The sequence below is a fragment of the Typha latifolia genome, chromosome 13 (assembly GCF_019914945.1).
Source record: "Typha latifolia isolate L0001 chromosome 13, TyphaL0001v2, whole genome shotgun sequence".
Classification (NCBI taxonomy): Eukaryota; Viridiplantae; Streptophyta; class Magnoliopsida; order Poales; family Typhaceae; genus Typha; species Typha latifolia.
In genome coordinates, this window is record NC_133098.1 from 205,218 (window position 1) to 230,813 (window position 25,596).

The 25,596-nt window shown below is 38.7% G+C and overlaps 5 protein-coding genes and 1 long non-coding RNA gene across 7 annotated transcripts; 5 read left to right on the top strand and 1 right to left on the bottom strand.

Annotated features, from left to right (window-relative positions):
- Positions 1-671: 671 nt before the first annotated feature.
- On the top strand, positions 672-3,653 carry LOC140799838 (beta-glucosidase 12-like). Its single transcript, XM_073154330.1, has 13 exons — positions 672-839; positions 976-1,045; positions 1,210-1,268; positions 1,357-1,432; positions 1,521-1,598; positions 1,699-1,786; positions 1,908-2,163; positions 2,289-2,404; positions 2,501-2,712; positions 2,804-2,835; positions 2,955-3,057; positions 3,148-3,256; positions 3,371-3,653. The coding sequence occupies exons 1-13, from the start codon at positions 696-698 to the stop codon at positions 3,537-3,539; spliced, it is 1,512 nt and encodes a 503-aa protein (XP_073010431.1). The 5' UTR covers positions 672-695; the 3' UTR covers positions 3,540-3,653.
- Positions 3,629-10,250, top strand: LOC140799837 (beta-glucosidase 24-like). 2 transcript variants are annotated; one of them, XM_073154328.1, is made up of 13 exons: positions 3,629-4,150; positions 4,242-4,311; positions 6,442-6,500; positions 6,616-6,691; positions 7,283-7,360; positions 7,457-7,544; positions 7,757-8,012; positions 8,310-8,425; positions 8,540-8,757; positions 8,864-8,895; positions 9,243-9,345; positions 9,430-9,535; positions 9,988-10,250. In XM_073154328.1, the coding sequence occupies exons 1-13, from the start codon at positions 4,001-4,003 to the stop codon at positions 10,154-10,156; spliced, it is 1,521 nt and encodes a 506-aa protein (XP_073010429.1). In that variant the 5' UTR covers positions 3,629-4,000; the 3' UTR covers positions 10,157-10,250. The 2 variants fall into 2 exon arrangements, 1 of the variants encoding a protein (XP_073010429.1); XR_012111082.1 differs by lacking the exon at positions 9,988-10,250 and having other exon boundaries at positions 8,856-8,895.
- LOC140799840 (uncharacterized) lies at positions 4,750-10,374 on the bottom strand. The gene is made up of 3 exons (XR_012111083.1): positions 10,324-10,374; positions 9,637-9,702; positions 4,750-5,296 (listed from the first exon to the last, which is right to left on the bottom strand). It is a non-coding gene; the product is annotated as an uncharacterized lncRNA (long non-coding RNA).
- Positions 10,375-15,348: 4,974 nt separating this feature from the next.
- LOC140800346 (O-fucosyltransferase 20) lies at positions 15,349-18,779 on the top strand. Its single transcript, XM_073155085.1, has 5 exons — positions 15,349-16,344; positions 16,571-16,739; positions 17,229-17,318; positions 17,418-17,701; positions 17,803-18,779. Exons 1-5 carry the CDS (start codon positions 15,755-15,757, stop codon positions 18,296-18,298), a joined length of 1,629 nt encoding a protein of 542 aa, XP_073011186.1. The 5' UTR covers positions 15,349-15,754; the 3' UTR covers positions 18,299-18,779.
- A 1,434-nt stretch (positions 18,780-20,213) lies between these two features.
- LOC140799735 (outer envelope pore protein 16-3, chloroplastic/mitochondrial-like) lies at positions 20,214-23,419 on the top strand. Its single transcript, XM_073154192.1, has 3 exons — positions 20,214-20,351; positions 20,712-21,051; positions 23,016-23,419. Exons 2-3 carry the CDS (start codon positions 20,721-20,723, stop codon positions 23,159-23,161), a joined length of 477 nt encoding a protein of 158 aa, XP_073010293.1. The 5' UTR covers positions 20,214-20,351; positions 20,712-20,720; the 3' UTR covers positions 23,162-23,419.
- A 416-nt stretch (positions 23,420-23,835) lies between these two features.
- LOC140799734 (thioredoxin-like protein Clot) lies at positions 23,836-25,481 on the top strand. The gene is made up of 2 exons (XM_073154191.1): positions 23,836-24,054; positions 25,080-25,481. The coding sequence occupies exons 1-2, from the start codon at positions 23,910-23,912 to the stop codon at positions 25,331-25,333; spliced, it is 399 nt and encodes a 132-aa protein (XP_073010292.1). The 5' UTR covers positions 23,836-23,909; the 3' UTR covers positions 25,334-25,481.
- The last annotated feature ends 115 nt before the right edge of the window (positions 25,482-25,596 follow it).

The window sequence follows — 25,596 nt, forward strand, 5'->3', positions numbered from 1 at the left end:
CTTACTAATTTGCATTTGTCTTTCAATATGTTCATGCTTCTGAGATAAAATCTTTGATCCATATGACATTTGTCCTTAATAGAAGAGAAGTTCAAGCTCCTGAGATAAAATCTTTAATAGAAGAGAAGTTCATGCTTCTGAGATAAAATCTTTAATAGAAGAGAAGTTCATGCTTCTGAGATAAAATCTTTGATCCATATGACGTTTGTCTTTAATAGAAGAGAAGTTCAATCTTGGTCACTCAATTGTATATATGTCTGATACAAATAATTGCAGGTGTAAATAATAATGACGTGATGATTCTACAATTTGCATCAAACTCCTATGATCTTAGCAATATAGCTAGCTTCTGAGGTTAAAATTTTGATAAGTAACCCGATAGGGATTGAGTTGAGTTGAGATTCGATTAGCTTTTCTGTATCCAGAGGGAGAGAGGATAAGGAAGTTATTTACTATTTTCCTACTATAGTCCATGAGATCCAAGAATAGTAGTAGGATTAAGACTAATCCCGGATCCAATGTACTCGGACACCCTAATCCACATTGTAATAACTAACCACGTCAGCCTCCATCCATTCTTAGAAGAGGCTGGACGTAGCTTACGCTATTTATTCCTCCTCTCTCTGTCTCATCCCCTCTCTTTTCTCTATAAAAAGTGCAAGTGATTGCATCGATCCTAACACAAGAATTCAATAATGGCGTTCGGGGTTGCTGGCTTACTTGTTGTCCTCTTTATCGCGCCGACTTATTCGTCGGCAGCCAAGAACGCCACCTCTGCTCTCCACCGGAGTGATTTCCCGGCGGGCTTCATCTTTGGGAGCGCATCATCTGCGTATCAAGTAATATTTGACATGTATTTCGTTGATGATTTTTATTTCATATGCATGTTTCTTCTCTTATATAGAAATATAAACTTTTCAAAATGGGATTATATTAAATTGCGTTTGATGCATATATATATGTCGATCTATATAGTATGAAGGTGCGGCCGCTGAAGGCGGAAGGAGGCCGAGTATATGGGATACATTCACTCACCAGCGTCCAGGTTAATTTATCTATATGGTTTTAGTTATATATATATATATATATATATAGCTATAAGATTTCAAACGTTAATTAGTAGTATCCCCCTTGCTTTACAAGGAGGAGAAGGTGAATGGAAAATATATTTTCAAGTGTTGAAATTAATTAATATTGTTTTGCTTTCAGATATGATAGCAGATAGAAGCAACGGCGATGTTGCAATAGACTCTTATCATCGCTACAAGGTAATATATTTATTAGTAATGCTTTGATTCTTTATCGTGAGAAATTGTTTTATTTTACTATATCTGAAGAAAAAAATTTCACTCGCAGGAAGACGTGAAGATCATGAAAAATATGGGTTGGGATGCATATAGATTTTCTATTTCTTGGACTAGGATTCTACCCAGTAAGTAGAGTTTTTGTTTTCTTTTTCCTATGTTTCTTAGAAAATTAATTAATTAATTAATTAACGATATTTATGGTTCGAATCACAGGTGGAAGTCTAAGTGGGGGAATCAACCAAGAAGGCATCGACTATTACAATAACCTCATCAACGAGCTCATTTCTAAAGGTCCTATATTATGGCTATTACAGTTAAATTAATTTAATTAACCCTTTGTAACCCTTCTCCACTTGACATCGATTGATCATGATCTCTTGTACGTGTGAAGGCTTGAAGCCCTTTGTAACTCTCTTCCACTGGGACTCTCCTCAGAGCCTCGAAGATTCTTATGGAGGTTTCTTAAGCGACAACATTGTGTAAGTCGTGAAGTAATCAATGTCTAGCTTGCACCTAATTATATATTGTTCTTTGCAAGTTGATCTTATTGCATTACTTTAATCACAAAAGGTGGTAAAGATAAAATTAATGTGCATGCAGGAAGGACTTCCGAGACTTTGCCTGGGTATGTTATAGAGAGTTTGGAGATCGGGTGAAGCATTGGATAACATTCAACGAGCCATTGACATATTGTGCACTAGGATATGGAACCGGAAGCTTCGCGCCGGGCCGATGCACTCCGTCCGGTAACGGCAAGTGCGCCGCCGGGGATTCTGCCCGCGAACCCTACACTGCATGCCATAACCAATTGCTCGCCCATGCCACGGCCGTAAGGCTCTACAGACGCAGGTTTCAGGTGACATATAGATAGTTAGATAGATATATTTTTCCATTTTTTTTTAGCACATATACGAAGAGAAATGTTTTAGAAATCTTTTTAGGAATGAATACAAATGACCAACTACACTTCCTAATCCTCAGGCAAAGCAACAGGGAGTGATAGGCATAACCCTAAACACTAACTGGTTTATTCCCTACTCAAACTCGAAATCCAGTGTACGTGCAACTAAACGGGCCCTTGATTTTAATTTTGGATGGTGAGTATATAATATATAAACTTCCATTGTGGTTTTAACTTTCAACTGTCATATATATAAATATATATAGTCACATCTCTTGTGATCTTTGAACAGGTTCATGGAACCCTTAACTCGAGGGAAGTACCCATTGACCATGAGAAAGTTTGTCGGCGATCGCCTTCCCAGATTTACTAGAAGGCAGTACAATCTGGTTAAGGGATCATTTGATTTCATTGGAATTAATTACTACACTTCAAGCTATACGCAAAGTGCACCTCCTACCAATGTTACAAGCTACAGCACTGATTCTAGAACTCAGTCAACAGGTATATATATAAATATACGAGTAAAGTTTCTGTTTATAATCTTGCAAAGTTTCTTCATATGTTCTAATTCTCTACTGTTGTGATCTAACAGAAATCCGTAACGGCGTCTTGATTGGTCCCCAGGTAATTAAGCATTCTTTTAATCGTTCGCTGCATGGATATAATGTTGATAACCAAATATACTATTGAAATCAAACTTATATCTTTTGCGACGAAATCTGACCCTGGAGATGCCAACACAGGCTGCTTCCGATTGGCTTTTCATCTACCCACCAGGGATTAAGGAACTTTTGCTCTACACCAAAACCAATTACAACAACCCAGTCATTTTCATCACAGAGAATGGTAATTAAGATAATTAACCTCTTAATTAGTAGTGGAGCTTTAAGTCCTTGATCATTCCGATGCATGAATATAATGTTCCTTGTTTCCTAGGCGTGGATGAAATCAACAACAAGACCGCACCTCTTAGGGACGCCCTACACGATTCCACGAGAATAAAATACTTCCATGACCATCTCTCCAATGTCAAGCAAGCGATCAGGTACCTCTGTCTAACCATTGTTATCCAAACATTTATTCTTTAACATTCGTACCAAAAAAAAAAGAGGACCAAAGTATTATGGGTTACATGCAATTAACGTTAAATCTATTTCAGGGAAGGGGTAAATGTGAGGGGATACTTTGCATGGTCATTGCTGGATAACTTCGAATGGACGGCAGGTTACACGGTTCGATTTGGCATCAACTTTGTAGACTACGAGAATGGTTTAAAGAGACATCCCAAGAGATCGGCACTGTGGTTTACCAAATTCCTCAAAAGCTAGACGACCGGTGGATAGCATCACAGTCTTAAAAGGGCCAAACTATATGAGTCAATTGTACTCCAATATTGATCAATTAAACTCTGATTAACATAACATTTCTTTTCATTGGACCAAGTGCTAATTCTCATGTCTTCCACTCCGCATGTAATCTAATGCAAGCAAATTAAAGCTAGCCGTCATGGTTATAGGGTTCTTGCCATTTTTGGCAAGATTGAGATGATGGCAAAGGCCACAGCTTGCTTGGTAAGTTAAGGTCCCAAGTGACGAAAATGGAAATAGGTTTGTCGGCCCATTAACCCAGCAGGCCTTGGTGCCGTAGCCCCACCCACTTGCACAGCTACCACGAAGAATTGTCCACACGGGGAGTTTAGAGAGAGAGAGAGAGTTGGCAGCTCCCGTCTTTATATTCTTGATGGTCTGGAGTAGATTTGTCCTGAGAGAGTAGATAATAGAGAATAAAAATGATAGGCATCAAAGCTCCTCTATTCTTCTTCGTCGTGTCTTCATGCCACCAGTTGCTGCATCCCAAAGGGGCGGTGGAGGCCGCCGGGCTCAGGAGGAGCGCGTTCCCCGCCGGGTTCGTCTTTGGGACGGCGTCGTCGGCGTATCAGGTGCGTTCTGGAAACTTCTAGAAAGTTCTGGAACCTGCATGCATAGATCATAGCTTAATAATGATACTTGTTCACGCATGGGTTGGTGCAGTATGAAGGTGCTGCTAGAGAAGATGGCAGAGGGCCGAGTATATGGGATACTTTCACTCACAAGCACCCAGGTACTGCGTGGATCTCAGAATTCCAACCTTAATTAGTTCATATTTAGTTTGATTTTTTTTATGACCTAATATAAGGAAAATGCTAAGATGAAAAAGAGGAAACAAACAAAAAATAAATAAAAAGAAGACACTTTCGCAGAGGTTCATAATTTAAATCGCGCTTGTGCTGTGAATTCTAGTATTTTGGTGATGTAGATTAGCAAGTTTAGGGCTTTCAAGAGTGAGATGACATGCAATAAACTCTGCAACTCAAGACGAGCAGAAAAATATATGTAGGTTGTCATACTTATCTATCTACCTGTAGGCTGTAGCTGAGGCTGCAGAGATTACTCCCATCGAATGTCAATGACTTGCTATAATAAATTTACGGCATAATATATAACAGCTCACATACAAAATAACTTCTACGAGTATATATACTTTTTGTTGGCCAGACCCAAGAAAGCCAAGTACCACGTGCAAATATTTTTATCTACACATTATCGTTGAACTATATGTCACATGTGTACGAAAGAGACAACCGAACCTTTTTTTTTGTTTTTTGTTTAAGAATCAACACCGCGACAGACACAGTCTTCTCTTTGAAAACAAAAAAAAAAAACCTTTATACAATCTTGAGAGATCTATTTTCTAATCTTCAATCCAAACAGATTATTATCTGTAGAAGCCTGTCTGCAGTATAAGTTAAATTGAAGCTACCATTGCATTTGGAATCCTTTGCAAACTGACTATAAAAGATTACCTCTACTTTTGCTTTAACAACTGCACATGATAGAAATTCCTGCTGTATGGCTCTTGTTCACTATTCCCCATATAATGGCCCAAATGATGCCTTGTCCATTTCTAAAAGAATCACCTGGTTATCAGAGCCCTGGATTGTAAGCCATGCAGCTCATATTGTCCAGTTGAGTGGACAAAAGTGACAGAATTCTTTTTCAGTGGACTCATGGCTGAATTGTGTCTTCCGTGGTGGTGGGGCTTGTCCCTGGTCATTGAAAATGAGGTAGTAAGTGACAACTTATATAAAGTAAAGTAAAACAACATTGACATCAATGTAAAGAGTGAGTTAGCTAAACTAGGACTTGACTTATCTCTTAATAAAACACTACGTAAGCGTATCTGCATTCTTATTGAAATAAAAGCTTTCCTGAGAAGTTGAAGTGAAATCTTGTCCGCTAACTTCTCTACCTTTTCCTTTTCCCCTACTAAGTTTTGAACTTGTCACGGTCCAAACCTAGGCATACCTAAGGGGTGTGGTGCTATATAGTGCTAACTTAATCATGGGTAGCACTGAAAAGTTGCAAGATAGTGTGCAAACGTAGTGGGCATTCCTGAAAGACAATCAAAGTGAATCAACGAATGAGACCCCTCAATTATACTTATAGCTCATCTCGCTTTCCCAACTTATTTTAAATTGTTTGTACTTGATTAAAAGGCAAGTTTAGATGGTTTATGTTTAACAAACTACAATTCCTCAATCCTGATTGCGTGAAATGCAGTTAAATCATTAGGCCCTCATGTGAAATCAAGTTCTATGAAGCTTAAACTAACTACATCTAAGACATAATTAAACTACTTTCAGGATACTGTAGTCAATAACAGTACATTTCAGAAAAACTGAAACGGCCAAGAACTAATTGCTTTCCGTTTTTGGTCATTTAAGACCATTTGCTGTCAGATAACCCCATTGTCATTCAAAATAATGTTGATCCCCTGTCCAACAAGAAGGATTCTCATGTTCCTTGTTGATCCCCTGTCTAATAAGTAGGATTCCCATGTCAGCTTAGAAGAACTGAAAATTTCTCCACAGAAAGCATTGCTGATGGATCACAACTCAGTTTCTTGTCATGAACTACAAAGTAGTTCTGAAAAAAACCAATGATATTGATAGCAAAACACAACAGCAGGCCAAAATGAAAAGCGAGTCGCATTGAAACTTCTGTTAAGTGATTGACAAATTCAAGTAAACGCACATATCGTTGTTGAGAATTGAATTGCAGATCACCAGTTACTTCCATAATGAAACTAGTTCAGACTTCAGTCAGAATAATTTATCTAGTGATGCTTTTGTATTCTCAACTTGTAAAATCCTACTCTCAAAAAGACCGAAAAACTTATTATGCTGCACAGAAAAGATAGCAAATGGAAGCAATGGGGATGTGGCAATAGATTCCTACCATCGATACAAGGTATTGCTAAACCTTCCTACTGACTTTTCTCACATATTATACATTCTTTATCTCTTTGACTATAATATAGTTATATTTGTATGATACTGTAGTTGCTTATGAAATTCAAATGCAGGAAGATGTTGCAATCATGAATGATATGGGTTTGAATGCCTATAGGTTTTCTATCTCTTGGTCAAGGATACTGCCCAGTAAGTGATCCTTCTCATCATAACATGATGACTCTCTAAACAAAACAGAAATGCTGAAGTTGGCTCAGTTCATACTAGAGCAGAAGTAGATGCTGCTGCTAGATCAATAGCCTTAAGATAACCGCTGTTGGACCACAAAATGAAAAGCCTAAGCTCCACCAATCGACCAACTTGCATCACTTTTAGAAGGCAGAGGTCCATCATCTAAGATGTAGCCAAACATTAATAGTTCTCATCGATTGATTATTCTTTTGCAGTGCGCTGCCAGAGTGACTGAGCAATTTACATCAATGTCTGCCACAGCTATATTTATTAGTGTATTATTTTTACTTTTCCAGAAATTTCTTTTGAGGGTGTCATTTAGTCCGGAGGTAAGGCTTGCCATATCCATCCTTTGGTAATTACTTCAAGTCGCAGAAAGAAACAATCTCTCAGACAGAGTACTAGGGATATTTTTCCATCTCAGATTTGCCCAAATGGGAATTCTGCCCCACCTTTTTAAATGTTTTTTTCTTATAAAAACACATTTAAGGAACAAAAATCTGCCTCTCGCCTATAGTTTAGTTATAATAATAATGTCATTGCTTATAGATGGAAGCCTAAATGGAGGAGTTAACAAAGACGGCATCGAGTATTACAATAAACTCATCGATGAGCTTGTCTCAAAAGGTTCTTTGTCAGCCTCATCACGTTCTTTTATAATTCAAATGTGGCCATCAGACTTTGAAAGCTTTTCATGCCATCATCCACTACCAACTTGTGCAGGTCTGCAGCCGTTCGTGACCCTCTTCCACTGGGACTCTCCCCAAGGATTAGAAGACCAGTATGGAGGCTTCTTAAGCCACCTTATTGTGTGAGTAGCACATATAGCGTCCAGTACTAGCATTCTCCTCTACTTAAAGAACAAGCTAAGTTGGACACTACTTTTTTATATGGTTTTTCTGAGGTTTTAAAATGGTTTGTTGAATGTTCATATTTCTTTTAACTACAAATCTGATTACACTATTATCGAAGGCCAAAGATAGAGCTAAATGGGTGTTGGGTTTGTATAACTATCATTCCTAGGGACGATTTCCATGATTATGCCGAAGTTTGCTTTAGAGAGTTTGGTGACAGAGTGAAGAATTGGATCACCTTCAATGAGCCATGGAGTTTCAGTTATGGTGGTTATGCAATAGGCATATTAGCTCCAGGCAGATGTTCCCCCTGGGATAGACCGAATTGCAGTTCAGGAGACTCAGGCCAGGAGCCATATATTGTGGGCCATAACCAGCTTCTAGCTCATGCGACAACCGTAGCATTGTATAAAGACAAGTACAAGGTGAGAAACCTGAACTGTCTTTACTTATATATTGTGAACTACCTATTAAATATTAGATATAACAGTTGACAAAAGCATCCTAGATTTGAATCCTAGTTAGCGTTTAATTTTCTCGATGAAAGCATATAGCAACCATTTTGCTACCTCTAGAGTCTGAGATTTATGTGTTCTGAGAATTAAGTTTTCTATTACTTCCCTTTACTTAGTTGGTTTTACCTATGCTTATCATATTATGGAATGAATCAAAAGTACTTTGTTCACTCTTTTTGACATTGAGGACTCTGCTTCTCCACGCAGGCAACTCAAAAGGGAAAGATAGGTATAACCTTAGTTACTGATTGGATGATTCCCTACTCTGATTCCAAGCCCGACAGGGATTCTGCCAAACGCGCTTTGGATTTCATGTATGGATGGTGAGTCTTCGATAATCCTATTTTAAAAAGGACTGATCATTTGCAATTGTATTGCTGAATCCTGTTATCACTTTAATATCCTCCTATAACTTCCTCTGGTTACAACTACTACAGGTTCATGGACCCCTTAACAAAGGGAGACTATCCAACTAACATGAGAACAATCGTTGGTGATCGATTACCGAAATTTACAAAGCAGCAGTCCAAAATGGTTAAAGGGTCATTTGATTTCATTGGACTCAATTATTATACGGCAAGATATGTTCATGCTCTTCCAATCTCCAACAGAGTCAACAAAAGCTACAATACAGATTCACTTACTAATAAAACAGGTAAAGCCGCTAAAAACTTGTGTTCCTTATGCAGTGACTTGTACGACGTAGTCATCATTCCACGATTCAGTGGATTTTGCTAATTGTGCATTTCTTAGTGAAACAGTGGAGAGAAATGGGATCCCTATTGGTCCCAAGGTATGACTCCTCTCTCCGTATGCCATCTCTAAAACTGTACATCAATTTTATTGTGAAAACATAGATGTAGCTACTTGCACAAGGCTAGCACTTGGTTGTGTTCATAAGATAACAGATATAATTTGTTTATCCTCATAACAGCCAAAATATAATGGATATTATATATAAACAAAACAACAAAGGCTTTAGTCTCTAAACTGTCAGAGAATACAAGCAGTAATGTACGAAGACAAACTTCAAAAAATTTCAAATAGAATTGCAAGAAAAATATGGACTGCAGAAAAGTAGAATATGAATTAGAACATGCTTTGTGGCAATATACAGAGTTACTGATAGGTGAACTGCAGGCTGGTTCAACTTGGCTCTATATCTACCCAAAAGGAATAAGAGATCTCTTGCGCTACACAAAGACAACTTATAACAATCCGATAATCTACATCACAGAGAATGGTAAGATGAACTACCAGCTTCTATTTGATCATCTTCTTCTTAATTAAATTATTTATGAAAATCACATAAGACTCCATACTGTAGGAGTTGATGAGATAAACGACGAGCTCTCTCTCAGAGAAGCCTTGAAGGACAACTTCAGAATAGAATTCTACAAGCAACATCTATCATACGTTCAAAGAGCTATAAGGTGAGGCACTGCTTAGGGATGCGTGAATGGGAATTTCATGTCACACTGCAATTTAAATTTACGCTTTTACTGCTAGTAATTGAAAAGAAAAAAGGACTTACAAAGTATGCAAAAGAGCCATTCTTCTTCCTCTTTATTAGTAGCCAACACTTTTGCTCGAGGCTAACCTGCAAGGTTCATATTGTCAAGAACACCAAATGATTGAAAACATAAAAGAAGGAAGCATATCCACTACGATAGGCCTTCCTTCCTACAGTGAACATTTCATCACAATTACCTTTTTCAATGCCCATATCAAAACTATGTCAATTAATAAATACCAACTTAGTCCTTATAATCAGGATATCCAATCCATCAAAAATTTACATAAAAGAGGGGATTTTCTTTTTCTTTTTTTCTTTCATGTTCTTTGAGATAACTGAGAACTGAATCAAATTTGTGCAATGTTACAGGGAAGGAGTGAATGTACGAGGATACTTCGCATGGTCACTACTGGATAACTTCGAATGGATGGATGGTTACACAGTTCGATTCGGCATTAACTATGTCGATTATAAAGATGGTCTTAAGAGATACCCAAAGACCTCTTCTCTTTGGTTCCAAAAATTCCTCAAAGGATAGCCTTCTCTACTGAGAAAAGAGCTTTCCTAAACTCAGATAATTATTATCTCCGAACTTTAATTTGCTTGTTTGCCAATATATTACCTAAAAACAAGTCATTCCGTCTCCCCATTATATATTAAAAAAAAGAAAGAAAACCGATAAGAAGAAAGGGAGAGGATGGAAACCTTCGAGTATTGCAATTGCTTCGGATGGGGAAAGAGATCGGAGAAAATTCCGAGTGGTCGAATAGGTTTCCAACTTAACCTCTTAGCCCATTAGATTCCTAGCTCCGAGATGAGCCTCCCATTCACGAGGATTGGCCCAGGCCCATTTAGCCGAAGAATTGGGTCCATAAGCCCAACATATTATAACCAAGTCTAGGATTCATTTTCGTGATATTTAAATTTTGCTAATTAATTTCTTCTTCTTCTTCTTCTTCTTCTTCTTCTTTTGATAAGGTGGATAAGTTTTTAGATTAGGCGTTAATTTCCGTGCATAGATTAGGGTAGGAATGAGGTATTCTCCTTCTCAAGTCACAAAGCAAGTCAAAAGGCTAACCTCGTCAAACAAGCAAATTCGACCATCAAGCTAGGCTTTTCTGGTTCAAATTGTCTAACTTGACCTAATTAATTCTTAGCTTAAGGCATTCATGTACACCATTTGTAGCTTGAGAGAGAGGTCTTGCTCATATGAAGTAATCTCGTTGAATTTATGCACAATAATATCTATCCTCTCCGGGTCAAGTCAAGAGCAAGTTGCTTAACTTGTTTGCATAACGCTACCATCATACATTGGTGTATAAGTATAATCTCATACATTTTGGTCTAAGGTCAAATTTCTGTAGCAAATAAATACAACACATTGACATGTGGAAGCTAGAATATAGTGTTCTTTGTCACTTCTATAGATTAAACTTTGGGGAAAAGGAAAAGGTATTACCCATTCGAAGTTAATTGCATGGAAATGTTTGCACCTAATAATATTATCTTATTGTACATCCTCAATCAAAGTGTTATTCTTTTCTAGCCAAAAGAAAAATTATCCTCCAAGGTTGGCTTTCAACGATCCGAAGCAAATATTAAACAATAATATCTTTGAGAGTTGAAATGGAGTGTAAAGCTCTAATTGTTCATCCAAAGGTGGACTCATAATAGAGCCCAAAATTGATGGGCAAAACCATGTGGGCTCTTATCAATAAACCACACAACTTTCTCATATGATTTACAAGCAAAGTCCAAAGAAGGCACTCAAAAGTTTGATTAAAACTCAAAAGAAAAGAAAAAAAAAAGGTGATTCCTGTGTCAAAGAGAGTGTGCACAAATATATATATATGGTAGGTGAGTTGATGAACTGATGAATACCTGCATCACACGTTACCTTTTTAATTTTGGAAAACAGTGATTTTGTAATAGATCTACCAATATTTGACATGTATTACTAAAAAATTTATCTATTTTTATTATTTAATATTTTAGAAAAGTATGCGATATTATTATTATTTATTATGATTTTGAGACTCTCAAAAGTAAGTGGTTATAAATTATGATCTTAATTTTGTTATTAAATGATAGGCCATCGTTAGCTTATTTACGAATATATACTCATCCATTTATTATATTTATGTTGATTTTTTTTTATATTCTAAATGCTAACTTGGGGCTTTTTTTTTTTATCTTGTATGACGTATAGTACTTCCTTGTTCTTTTCCACCTTTAAGCATCTGACATGCCATGCAGTGCTTGTCTCTGTTCTTGTTCCTACTCCACATGGAGATTCTGGGGGTGGTATATTTAGATACTTAACGGTGGAAAAGATCAAATGGAAAGAGATAAGAGAGAAAGAGGGAGGAGGTCCTTGTAATAATAACTCATAGGTTAATAAATATTTATGTAATGGCACCCATATCATTCATAATACAAGAATTTATTTGATCAAATTGGAGAGCAAAATATGAGAGGAAAAATATTGGGGGAGCGGAGTAAGTGAGAATACAATAATCTCAATTAGAAAGCAAAGATGTGCAACGGTAACCTTCCACAAAAATTATATATAAACGCAGTAACTCCAAAGGAGCATAGCTTGGAAGATTTAAATTCTTATTTGTTAATTCCAAAGCGAAGATGGGTTTCAAAATTCTTATTAGTTTATTCCCAACCATCGTCTTAGATGGTTAATAGTGATCATAAAAAATAAAAAATAAAATATTAATTGATTGTAACCAAGTTGCATTTATTTAACATTTCCAAGATCATGGAGCATCTCAAAATATAAAATTAATTGTCCTGCCCGGCAGTATCAAGAGAATTCAAAAAAGACTGGGCTATTGGTCTAAAAGTAAAGTCTGCCTCTGCCTTCCACCGTGAGTTGTGGCATTTAACTCAACTTTCTAGTTTGCTATTTAAAAGGAATGCGAGAGTGAAAGATGAGCATCTAATTACTGCTATTCCTTGATTATTATTATTTAAAAATGAAGTGCTGTCCACTAGGTAACCCATTCCAAAACTAAGATGAATCATAGAATAAATTAAAGTTTGCGCGACCTAAATGGAGCACCAATTAAAACCTACCCTTTTGTTTCCTTTCCATCCTCCTCCTCCTCCTCCTCCTTCTTCTTCTTCTTCTTCTAGTGAGGTGGTATATAGTTGAGAAAAGTCCCCATGATGCTCACTGCTCAACTACTTCCAAGACAAAAGCTTTTGAACAACTCTTACTAGTCTTAATCAATCTCTGACATCACATCATCTTATCTCTTACATGAAAGTTAAAACGCATGTAGACCAAATGTTTAAAATAATTAAACGTGATAAATATATTAACCCTGGTGATTTCCGTGCATTATTTATCTTTCTTCCATTAATGGAGTTCGAGTTTACCTAGAGTAGACTCAGCATAGAATCTCGGTTAACGATGGTTGACCTGAGTTGAAGAGATAAAACTAGAAGCGGATTAATCTGTACGTCAACTCTTCTTCTTGTCCTGGGTAAAAATAGATGCCGAGGTAATTAATTAACCAACAACTTATAGTAATAAGCACTAGATTGCAATTAGGGGAGCAAAATCCTCTTGTCCCAATGCTCGTGCATCATACTTGCACAAATCTACATATATAGATTCTCTTGCTCAATTATTATATATATAAAAAATATATAATTTGGTGTGATTAATTTCATATATAATAATAGTCTGATCTTCAGGTAAAATGTAATTATAAAAATAACATGGGTAAGTAACTTTATCCACACCGAGGAGTAAAAGCCAGAGACAAAAAGAAAAGGTTATAAACCCTTTACAGAACATTTGATTCAGGACTCTATATATCTTTAAAGCACTTTACCTGTACCTTCACCATCCAGGAGGCCAAAAAGCTGGATCCAATCCATACCAACTCCTCTCCCAGTCCCAGTGAAAGAAAAAATAACTTGGAAAATAGAACTTTGGATCTACCGTACAACGTAAATGAGCTTCAATATTCGTGACTGTATAGTGTTGTTACCCAGGAATTACCTCCATAATTTACCATCAAACCCATATGCTATTCGTCTTATAATATGATCTCCACTTGCTTCCACGTTCATCGGTGTGTATTATTTATTCAAACCTCATGGTAATCTTGGATTGGAATAAGTGGGATAGGGAGTTGTCGATTTGTTATCCTGCTATGCTATCGGTGCACAATGCCACGACAAATAAGACATCGATGTCATGTACGTCCACGAGGCCACGAATAAAATGGGCTGGCCGCGATTCCGAGGCTGTCCTTTCCTATCCATCTCTGTCATAACTCGCAACGTTTCACCGAGAATAGGAGGTCTGGATAACAGTATCTTATCCTTGTTTCCCGGATATCGATCGTAGCCAGTGGGAATTGGCCGTTGGTTATCCCGATTCGCCAAACGCGGAGCGCATAGGCGTGCCGGATAAGCTATCCCACCTCGTCCGGAATAAGTTTTAAGTTTTTTATTTTATTTTTTAACAAAACCCAGATAGAATTAAAAAATTTAAACATTACACTTCACACCTAAACAAAAATCCAGAAACTACAGTCCTTGCATTAACACAAAGTACATCAACTAAACAAAACGAACAAGCAAACCTTGAACAAAGAAAGCAGTCCAAAAAATATAAAAGTCGAAATAATTTATCGTTATTATATAATGTAGTATAAGATACGGTAGGTTTGACCAGGTATCCAGTCAAACTTACACCTTGGAATTCTTTGAGAGACGTGGGCCAAATGTTTATTGCCGACCAAATGTTTGATTAAAAGTACTTAACCGCAGTTACGTCCAATCCATGACTAGAACGTACACAACTCGCGCATCATTTATGGCTCCGAATAGATACCGACAAACAGAAATCTAATTGTTAAGCTGTATTCGGAAGCATAACGATAAATTATATCTACTGTTATATTGGTGTCGGTTTCGTATACCATTCAGTTAACATCTAAATTTATAAATGTACCCCCACCATATATGTAGAACAAAATTAATCATATCGTTATATATACCATGACACACTCCGAGAAACTTACACGTAACTTCCTGGAATTGGTTACGTTAGGACTTAGGCATCATGATGATTGCTATTCCATACGAAATAGCCACACGTGCAAATGCTAAAAAAACTTCACTAATTAAAACAGCTCAAAGAAAATAAATAAATAAATAAATAAATAAATAAAGAAGCTCCAATGCAATGATGCACCCCTCAGATGTTCAAACGCTGTCTTCTCTCGTCCATAATTTTGGCGAACCAACGGTCGTGATTTCTTCAGCGACTGGGCCCACGGCTGTGACGCTTTCGCGCACTTTTTAGCCGTATCGGTCAGCTTTAGCCAAAACTCGCTCACTTGGAGATGCCATACATCCAATAAGACGTCACCACATGTCTATTCCTAAGGATGTACGCGTAGCACTCAATTTACGATAGTGCGTTTTGGTAATTGGTAGGAAGCTGCAACGCCATTGGTGGAATCCTTAACCCGTTTTACTATTCGCCAGCTGGCTGACGACATCACCAGAAGTAAGAAGACATGACTCGGTTGCCGTAAACCTCACGCTCTTATTCAGGTCAAAGAGTACCCCCTCCCCACCACCCTAAACTACCTTTATTCCCCAAATCACCCCTGTTATCCCTCATCCTATTCGATGATTGATTGCAAATCCACGGTCTATAAATTACAAACCATAGATCGTATGCCCGCCTTTATTCCACGGACACACTTTACTGTTGATCACTACGGCCCAAATTTTGGTAGGCCCGGACAACTCCACGTGATAACGATCGACTACCTTCCTAATGACTCTCTCATGTTTGGGGGACTTATCTGGGTAGTTGTCTCCCCAATCGAGAACCCATTGGATTCCAGCGTGCCGCAAGGGTGAAATCGTCATTTTATTCCACACAACGATTGTTCGCGGCCACACAACACTTACCATCATAAATTAGCGTAATTACGATTTCAGCCACTAACCAATCATTCAGCTAATCCACTGTTCGCCTTCCCGCCGCCTGAGGACCATTTCGCGTATTAAACCCCACACGTCTCTCTCTACCCCCTAGAAAGGAGAAGACAAGAGTCGAGGAGAGAGAAAGCTCGGACGAGATCCTCTAATGGCGAGATCGAAAACGAAGCACCTCTCCTACATCTCCGTTCCGTCTAAGATCATCCCGGCCTTATCCGCTTCCTCACTTCAATCCCTCCTCGTTTCACCCAAGAAGCAATCGTCTCGATCGTCTAACCGCCTTGTTTCCCCGAGCCCTAGGATAGTGCTCCTCTTCCTCCTCGCCTTCCTCTTCATCGGGACTCTTCGTCTAGGCCTCCGCCTCGGCCCCGTCCTCCCCTTCTCCCCCTTCCCCTGCTCCCCGATCGCCGAGGACTCGCCCTCCTCCTCGTCGTCGACCTCGTTGGCAGCGGTGGCGAGGCGGACGGCGCCGGAGACGAATGCGGATGGGGCGTTCTGGAGTCAGCCAGACGGGCTTGGGTACCGGCCGTGCCTCGAGTTCAGCGACGAGTACAGGCGGGAAACGGTGGCGCCGGCAATGGCGTCAGGCGGACGGCGGAAGTACTTGCTGGTGGTGGTATCCGGTGGTCTCAACCAGCAGAGGAACCAGATCGTCGACGCCGTCGTGATTGCCAGGATCCTCGGCGCCGCCCTCGTCGTTCCAATCCTCCAAGTTAACGTCATCTGGGGCGACGAAAGGTATTCCTCTTCGATCTTTGCTATTATTTTCCCCCCCCGCAAATAGTAGGCTCTAGATCTCATTTTCTATAATTTCGAAAAGTTATATTCTTCTACTCTTCTTCTTGCTTTCTCAGTCCGGATTTATGCCGGGGGATAAACTTGCTACTTTTAGCAGCCACTTTAGATTTTTAAAATTAGCACGGTTCTAAACTTCACCATTCTTTTCTTATTGTCCTTATTTTAGCGAGTTCGCTGAAATATTCGATTTGGAGCACTTCAAGAGCATCCTCGCCGACGACATCCGGGTGGTGTCGTCGCTGCCGTCAACCCATATAATGACACGACCAGTGGTGGAAAAGCGGACGCCGCTTCACGTCTCGCCACGCTGGATCCGGTCGAGGTACCTGAAGAAGGTGAGCTCCTTATTGATCCTTTCTGATCACTTGAATGGTAGATTGAAGTGTTTTTTTTTTCTTTATTTTATAATATGATCATTTTGTCCAATAGTTTAGTGCATTATCTGCCATTAGCTGTATTGTGATAAAAACTTTAATTTTGGTTGGTGGGTAGTGAGCACCGACTGTTACCAAATCCATAGTTTATTGTATGGATCCACAGGCATTGGTAAACAAAAGATGCCCATCAAGATATTGAAATGTCTGCTTGTGGTACCATGAAGAATCTTACCTTAATTTTTATTATCGTTGATGATTCGTTGCCCGCAGAAGAAAAATGCCTTCGCAAAGAAAATTCCCTTTTTATTCTCCTTATAAAAGTATTATTGAGCTTTTCTTCGTCACTGAAATTTATACCTTGTGAGCATGATTAGAGATCAGAACACTCGTGTAATGGTGCTAAATAAACTTTTTATACCTTCGTCACTGAAATTTCTTTACTCGCAGCTTAACAAAGAAGGGGTTTTACTCCTACGAGGATTGGATTCGAGACTCTCGAAAGATCTGCCACCTGATCTTCAAAAACTTCGATGCAAAGTAATCACACTCTTTAACCCGTCAAACAATTGTAAAACTACTTATGAATTCAAACTCTGAAACTTGTGATTAACTGTTTGGCCTTCTTAAATTCTCTAGGTGGCATTCCGAGCGTTAAGGTTTGCCGCTCCAATCGCAGAGTTGGGCAGTAAACTAGCAATGAGGATGCGGAGCAAGGGTCCTTACCTTGCACTGCACCTAAGAATGGAGAAGGATGTATGGGTGAGAACAGGATGCCTTCCAGGGATAGATCCCAAGTCTGATCAAATCATCCAAGAAGAGAGGAAGCTCAGGCCTGAGCTCCTCACCGGGAGATCAAATATGAGTTACCATGACCGCAAGCTCGCCGGTCTGTGCCCATTAAATGCCTTGGAGGTTGCCAGGTATGAAATCATAAATTATGATCCAACATAACACGGCAATTTTATCTTTATTTTTTACAATTTTGGAACAATTGGCATTGATGTCATTCTCAATTATATAGGCTTCTTAAAGCACTCGAAGCCCCGCGAGACATGAGAATATACTGGGCTGGCGGCGAACCGTTCGGCGGACCAGGCGCACTACTTCCCCTAACCAGAGATTTCTCCCACTTCTACAACAAGGAGAACTTATCCCTCCCCGGTGAACTCGAAGCATTCGCAAACAAGTCCTCCAGCCTCGCCGCAATTGACTACATAGTCTGCGAACAGAGCGACGTCTTCATGCCATCCCATGGCGGCAATATGGGTCATTTGATGCAAGGCCACAGGGCATTCGCCGGCCACAAAAAATTCATCACACCAAACAAAAGGCAGATGCTTCCCTACTTCCTGGACTCCTCCCTTCCCGAGTCCGAGTTCAACCGCATAGTAAGAGATCTCCACCAGGGATCTCTGGGTCAACCCGAGTTCAGGACCGACAAGGTAGGGAAGGATGTCACGGCTTATCCGGTGCCTGAGTGCATGTGCAATGGAACAAGCACGAGATCACCGCTATAACCACACAAGATTCATGGCATACAGTTCTAAAGATCAACTTGAATCCGGCACCGACACCGACACCGACACCGACACCGACACCGCCCGTTGTTACAATCCGATAATCCCGGGGTTCGATTTGAGGGGGCCGCGTCGATGATGGAGATTGATCAATGACTCACCCACGTAAAAGCTGTGAGTAAATAATGCAACCGACATGGGCATAATGATTCATAAAGTTTTTCTGAAAGGTGGATGGATCCCCCTCCATTTGCCCTGTACGTTCTTTACTCCCTCTGCCCTCCTCTGCTCTTGATGCTGCTTTATTTATTCTTTGGTTTTTCATATTCTTTTGATTTATTTCTTTTGAGGGTCAGGATCATTAACACCGGAAGAATGCGGTTTATGTAATTCTTTTGTAGCACTCATGTGCGATTTTGCCTGTACCACTCATGTGCATACTTGTACGTAGTAATAAATGATCGATGGGCTTCTCTGAAAAGCATTCATGGCTCTTTTTAACTGTTGGCAAGCAGGACGATATTGTAGGATGGGAAACTGAGGTATCGACACGTTTCCTGTTGGTGAACAGTCAGTGGGGCTTTTTACTTTTGTTTGTTTGGCATAATATTCCACTGACTTCTTATGGAAGTATTCTCCATAGTTAAGCTTTCGCTTCTGGTGTTAATGAATCCTCCCGTCGACGGTCGATCCTCCGACAACATGGTGGGGCTCACAGAAGAAAGGTAGGAGTTAGTAAATCTACTCAGGAAGTGAAATAAATATGGATTGGTCTACCTCACATTTATGATCGTTTTGGGAGTGTCCGAGTGTCATGAATCATGTCCAGTCTTTGGTTATGACATGGTCCCTTTCAAGTCTAGGTTTCTAACTCGGTCGTTGCACGGATTGGCGTTTGCGAGCTATTTTGAGGTCCTCAGCAGTGAATGATTAAAATGGCAAGTTTTAACGTTTTCTATATTATAAGCTGATAGAGAATAATCTTTTAATATTGTATCAACCAAGCTCATGCATTCTCACTTTCTACGAGAAGAATTCTTAGGCTAAAGTTTGATATTCTTAACAGACTTGTATTAAAATCTTTTTGTCAAAATGCCAGTCTCATATTCTTTACCCAGTATGCAACCTCTTGATGACCCCACTCGATTATGTTGGACAGAGGAGTAGCTGGACCATTAAAACTTTTAGATTGACATAAAGTGATTCAAAATCATTCAGTATGATTTGTGCCAACTCTAACCCATACAACATCAGACCATTATGAACGGATCAAAACTCCAGTAGACAATGACCTGGACTCCGTGTGAATGCAAATGGTCTGAGAGGATCTAGTTCCTTTGGAACATGCAAATTGTTGCTCTCAAACAACGAAACAAAAGGATCTAAATAGAGACCATTAGGGAAGAGGTCCAAGACAATTAATTATACTATGTTTCTCAAAGGAGAAAAAAAAGAAAAACAACACCCCCAACTTTTCCCCTATATAAGTATATATATATATTTTTTATTTTATTTTTATTTTTATTTTTATTTTTTTTCCCTCTGAAAGCCTTCCGTTTTTTAAAATCTAGAGTTGGTAAGAGATGAGGCATAAACGTTTGAAGTTCAAAGTTGAGGAAAAGAAAATTTATTATTGTGTCAAGCTTAGGCTGTTGGATATTGCAGTTGGTCTCAGATTAAAGGCTTGAAGCCTCCATTAGCCCATTCTATACTTTAAAGTCCAAAGCCTGCTACATTTATTTTGCTCTCGGGCCCAACTTAAATATCCTTACGGCCCAAATTTAGCGGATCCGGATCATGGCCTTCTTGGCCAGGCCGAACCCGTTTCATTGAGTATGAAAGATTGAACGATGGAGGAAGAACAGCATCTCGCCTTGACGCCACGATCGGACGGTTGAGGCGCACCAGGGTGTTTCGGTAATTTCCGTGTTATAGTGTCTAGCTTACGAGTTATGAGCTCATCGGGGTTGGGGAACTCGATCGTAGACTCGGTAGTCGAGAGAGGAGCAAACCACCGTTCCAGAGATTATTTTTTCGTCCTTCTCTAATAGTGGTATGGAATCTTCTTTCTTGATACGTAGTTTTCTCGTAATCCAATCTCGTTTGCAATCGCACCTGATCTAACGAGAAGCTAATTATTTTTATTTTCCTCGAAATTTTTAGGTTATCAATTAAAATGTTGTGTGATTTGTTATTTATGCTTGTGTATTCTCTAGAATCCAAATATCAACAAGTGCGATTACGATCTTTGAATTCTAGGGTTTGCCGACTACTTGATTCGACTTAGCAATGATGGATTATGGTTCTTTTAGATCGGTCTTTTTCATTAGGATCAGTAATTTAGGGCTTTCAATTGCTTTGAACTGTTTTAGTGATAATAGATCTTGGGTTTCTTTATCTTTGCAATGAGTAGAAAGGAGAAATGGATCATACGGAGCTTAATTTAAAGGAAGACGATGATTCTCCCATAATGAAGACGATTAAGGGGGCAACTACGGGTTTAGTTGCTGGAAGTATATGGGGTACTATTGTTGCCTCATGGTATGATGTGCCTCGAGTGGAAAGAAGCGTCGCGCTTCCCGGGTTGGTGAGAACCTTGAAGATGTGCGGAAATTATGGGCTTACATTTGCTGCCATCGGGGGGCTCTACATTGGAGTGGAGCAATTGGTGCAGAAGCAAAGGATGAAGAGTGACTTCGTCAATGGTGCGGTGGGTGCTTTTGTTGCCGGAGCATCTGTTTATGGCTTCAAAGGTAAAGCTTTGACTCTATTATACCATAGGTTTTGTGTTCATCCAGGTGTTTGTAGTCAAAACTACCTTAATTTGTGTTCCTTGTAGAAACTGCTTTTTCTTGAAATTGGATCTGAAATTACATTCTTAGACCTTGGTTGTGCTATATGACTTTTGTGCACCTGAGTATTTTATCAATTTATGTATGCTGGATTGTAATGAAGCTAATTTAGATTGTTATGAATGCTTTTTTGCTTCACTGCCTTACTTAATTTGCTTTGAAGACTAAATCGTCTCCAATGATTCTTTTTTATGACCTCTATTTATAGAAGTTGTTTCTAAGATAATCTAATGTGCATATATTTGCATATGTATGTAATTTTACAGAAATAAATTTTTGGTGTATCATATGATTTCATATATCGTAGAGGAATATAACTGCACTGTAAGAAAAGTTTACGTCTAGTCCTGTACCTTTAACTCCAAGATAAAGAGTAAGGACTTACATAAAAAAAAGTCCAAGGTAAGAAAAAAAAAGGATGATATTTTGTGGAGATCTTTTTCTGTATACATGTATGCCTTCTTCCCCTCTTGTCTATTCTCCTCGATGACGTGCTCTTATAACATGTCAAGTTTGTTTTGTACAAAATGGTTATGTGTTAATCTAATTTGTATGCTTTTACTAAAACATTATGCGATTTGTTGTTTATAATTCTAAATTATAGAATTACCGCTCCTGTTTGTGCCCACTTCTATTTGTTTGTTATGATGTACTGATGCAAAACGACATGGTGGAGAGAAGGAGGTGGAAGAGAATGTAAGAAGATAGAAGAATAGGATTTTACACCTCCACCCTTTTGACACCAATTTCACAAAGGAGATCAAATAAAAAATCTTCATTAACCTTAAAAGAAAACACAATGGGTATATATATAGACTTTACAATGAGGATAAGCAAAAGACATTCTAGATAAATGAAAAATACTAAAAACAATCATAAATGTCATATAATGAATAAAATGACATGAACTTTCAATCAAACCCAGATCCCTATTGGGGGATTATCAAATATCGTCGCCTTCTTCATTGGTACACATGTCATCGTGTCCTGTCAGTGATATTCTCATCATTTACATCTCTTAATATGTTTGTATGTTGGTTGCACTTCTCTTGCATTACTAATTTGCTATTTGTTTCTTGATCAATGATATATATTGCTTGTTGTTTTGGTATTCAAGTTGTTTACATATGCATGCTTAAATCTTGATAATTCCACTCTTGCCTTTGAGATTCTTTTTTTTTTTGTTGCCAATCACAAGTGAAAAGGTTCAATATGAATTATACAGTTTTAGTCCTTAACTGTCTCTTTGGTTCAAGGGTTATATGTATTGCCAAAATTAGCTTATTCGTTTGCCTCTGGACCATCTCTTTTTTATATCACTTCAAACAATTGTTTCTTTCCTTATTGTGGCTTAGATTTTGCTATTTTTTCATGTGATGACATCCATTTGCACTGCATATATTTTCATATTTTTCAAAACCTACGGTTCTTTATAGGAAACCGGTACTATTTTGTTCTCCTGAACTGGTATATGTTATTTTGAAAGACGGAAGGAACTATTACGAGGAAATGCAAAACCGACATTCAAGGGTGTTCCTGCTATGCCTTTGAGCAATTCATTGGGGAATTTGTGCTTGTTACAGCTAGAGTGTCCGTTAAGGCACAGTTGCTACTAGTTTTGTTTGTTGCAACTATGGCACTTATAACCATAATCATAGCTAAAATCCTTGTTCTTGAGAGGGAAATGCTGCAAAAGGTTAGATTTTTGGCATGCTGACATCTCTATTTTTTAAGTATTGCCCAATCACATGCCGTGGTCATGTGGAGACTAATAAAACCTACCTCTTTCTATGCTTTTTATGCACATGATTTGACACTGAAAATTTTGTTATGCATATCTAATTTTCATGAGTACTGATAAACAGGTAAGAGCATTCAAACAGCCATTTCTGCGGGATCTTGTCTAGCTTTTACTTCTGCTGTGCTAGACATTGGGGGTCGCACGACACGAGTGGACATTGGCAAAGAGTACAACGCATACACCACGGAGAAGAAGCCCTCTGTTAGCTAATTACTTTGTATGAAGAGAGCAAACTCTTGTAACCACAAGGCGTGGCAAGGGAGAGTATCTTTATTCAGTTAACACTTTGTTCCTTGTGAAGGAGTCACTACTTCACTGTTAGCAACTCCTGTGTTTAATTTTCAGAACCGAGAGGAAGAATGGTCTTGAATCTAGAAATAAACCCTCTTACCCTTCTGTTATTTTTGTAACAACAAAGGCTTCACAAAAACTACTCTTTATATCTACCATCGGCGTTCTTTCTTATTACATTCTTGTCTACTCGCATTACACCTTATTGCGTTCTAATTGCATTGAGCTTGTGGTGTCCTCCTCAGTTACTCCTTTTAATTTCTGTGTACAGGCATCTTCATCCTTCAGACGCCTCGTAAAGTGTGAACATAGATGGCTTTATATCTCCTAGATTTTCTTTCCCCAACCCCAATATGTAGATAATGTGAATTGAGTTTTATGGTTGTGAGTTGTGAGACTAAATAGAATATTAATAGGATATGGCAGCCTATTCCACTAAAGTAATATTCTTCCAAGTCGGTGTAGTAGTAGAATAAAGGTTCATTCTTAAGTTTGTGGACCAGGCCCAAAATTCTAAAAGCGTCCAGGTTAAACGCACCGGCGGTTACCTCAACCCTGGATATGAATGATTATAACTTATAAGGAGTGGAAGGGGTTTATTCCAATTCCCAAATTGACTCGTCTCCCTCCTCTTTGTTCCCCGGAAGAAAGGAAGGACGAGGGAAAGATGCCTCTCAAGACGATGGACGCAACCGTCTCCGATTTCGAGCGAGTCTTCGAGAAGTTCAAATTGGAGAACTCGGGGAGCAACCTCAAGTTTCTTCTCTTCTTGGCCGACAAAGACCCCTCCACCTCACGCAGCTGGTGCCCTGGTGAGAGACCTTTCTTGATCTCGGTGGCTTCTTGGATTCATGTATTCTTCTTCTTCTTCTTCTCCTCCTCCTTGTTGACTCTTTGGCGTTGGGCTTTCTTGTTCCTGTCTCGTTCCATGTGCTTTGCATGATTAATCCTGCTCCGGATGCTCGTGGCGATGGACCGAGTTGTTCTACCGATTTTTATTTTTTTTAAAATGCGAATCCTGAATATTTAAAAACGTAGATTTTTCAGATTCTGCCATTAGATTTTTTAAAAGCGAAGATTGCAGTAATTTCCGATTCAATACAGACGATCAATAGTAGGGTTATGCGTGCTAACTATTTTACAATGCCGGGAAAACTGGTTCTTCTTACATTTCAAAAGCAAGATTAGTTTGCTTTTGATAGTCTTGCATTATGAACATAGGGGCTGTTTGGTGTGATGCTTCTAAACATCAACGTATATTTTAAGTACAATATTTTGATCGTAGATGTTTTATGTAGAGTTTTTATATCGTCTATATATATTAATTAAACTAGTATATTAGTATTTTTAACATCCATTCAGTTAGAGTGGATGTCAAATTGTAATTTCTCCACCTTCAATGAGAAGGGAAGACCGCTCTACCTTGTTGACAAGGGACTAGGGAGCTATTCTATTTCTTGTTTACTGTAATTTGGTCAGGAATTTGATGGCTATTTAGCTATTTGTATATATTCAATAATTATAAATACATACCAAACAAACGAGCTCATAGTAAATTTTGATAATCGCCTAACCATCGTGGGATGATGCAATTGATTGACTTTGGGAAGAAATTATTCTTCTAACTATAGATTGATGGTATTAGACCCCGAAAGATTTGTTTAGATATCTATGATGAAAATTCTTGGACGAGAAAATGGTGTCCATCTTTCCGAAATCTTTATTAGAATATTGTGTGACATTAAGACCACAATTTAAAACTCTGCATGAAGTCTTGCTATATAGAAAAGATGGACAACAAATTGACACAAGCGTGCCTAATCTTTTCTACTTACAGATTGCAACGTAGCAGAGCCTGTCATATACGAGAAGCTGGAATCTTCTCAGAGCGATGTGGCGTTGCTACGAGCGTATGTTGGTGATAGAACTACGTGGAGAAATCGCGGCCATCCGTTGAGGGTTGATCCCAGGTTTAAGCTCAGCGGCGTCCCAACGCTTATCAGGTGGGAGAATGAGACTATCACCGGACGTCTCGAAGACCATGAAGCTCATGTTAGCAGGAAGATCGATTCTCTCCTAGCCAGGGATTGATTACTTGTCTTAGTCCAAATAATTTGGGGGTACTTTGGGAAGAATAATATTTAGCGTGAAACTATCTTATGCCTGAGAGTTATTAATCTTGGCCTGTTGGGATTATGGTGTATTTTGGAATATTATTGAAAAGAGACTTTTTTTTTAAGAGATCTTACGTTTTTACTGTAGATGATCGTGCATAAAGTTATACAGGATGTATAGAGGTTCTAGATTATTACAACACAGATCGGTAATAGTGTCATCTTAAAATCCAACTCATA

Bases quoted from the DNA above. Each gene is read 5' to 3' on its own strand.
- LOC140799838 (XM_073154330.1), top strand. From the start codon at position 696: ATGGCGTTCGGGGTTGCTGGCTTACTTGTTGTCCTCTTTATCGCGCCG. The intron at 1,269-1,356 runs GTAATATATTTA...TTTCACTCGCAG, and splicing joins ACTCTTATCATCGCTACAAG to GAAGACGTGAAGATCATGAA. The intron at 1,599-1,698 runs GTCCTATATTAT...GTACGTGTGAAG, and splicing joins CAACGAGCTCATTTCTAAAG to GCTTGAAGCCCTTTGTAACT.
- LOC140799837 (XM_073154328.1), top strand. From the start codon at position 4,001: ATGATAGGCATCAAAGCTCCTCTATTCTTCTTCGTCGTGTCTTCATGC. The intron at 4,312-6,441 runs GTACTGCGTGGA...TATGCTGCACAG, and splicing joins TTTCACTCACAAGCACCCAG to AAAAGATAGCAAATGGAAGC. The intron at 6,501-6,615 runs GTATTGCTAAAC...ATTCAAATGCAG, and splicing joins ATTCCTACCATCGATACAAG to GAAGATGTTGCAATCATGAA.
- LOC140800346 (XM_073155085.1), top strand. From the start codon at position 15,755: ATGGCGAGATCGAAAACGAAGCACCTCTCCTACATCTCCGTTCCGTCT. The intron at 16,740-17,228 runs GTGAGCTCCTTA...CTTTACTCGCAG, and splicing joins GGTCGAGGTACCTGAAGAAG to CTTAACAAAGAAGGGGTTTT. The intron at 17,319-17,417 runs GTAATCACACTC...TAAATTCTCTAG, and splicing joins TTCAAAAACTTCGATGCAAA to GTGGCATTCCGAGCGTTAAG.
- LOC140799735 (XM_073154192.1), top strand. From the start codon at position 20,721: ATGGATCATACGGAGCTTAATTTAAAGGAAGACGATGATTCTCCCATA. The intron at 21,052-23,015 runs GTAAAGCTTTGA...ACTGATAAACAG, and splicing joins ATCTGTTTATGGCTTCAAAG to GTAAGAGCATTCAAACAGCC.
- LOC140799734 (XM_073154191.1), top strand. From the start codon at position 23,910: ATGCCTCTCAAGACGATGGACGCAACCGTCTCCGATTTCGAGCGAGTC. The intron at 24,055-25,079 runs GTGAGAGACCTT...TTCTACTTACAG, and splicing joins CTCACGCAGCTGGTGCCCTG to ATTGCAACGTAGCAGAGCCT.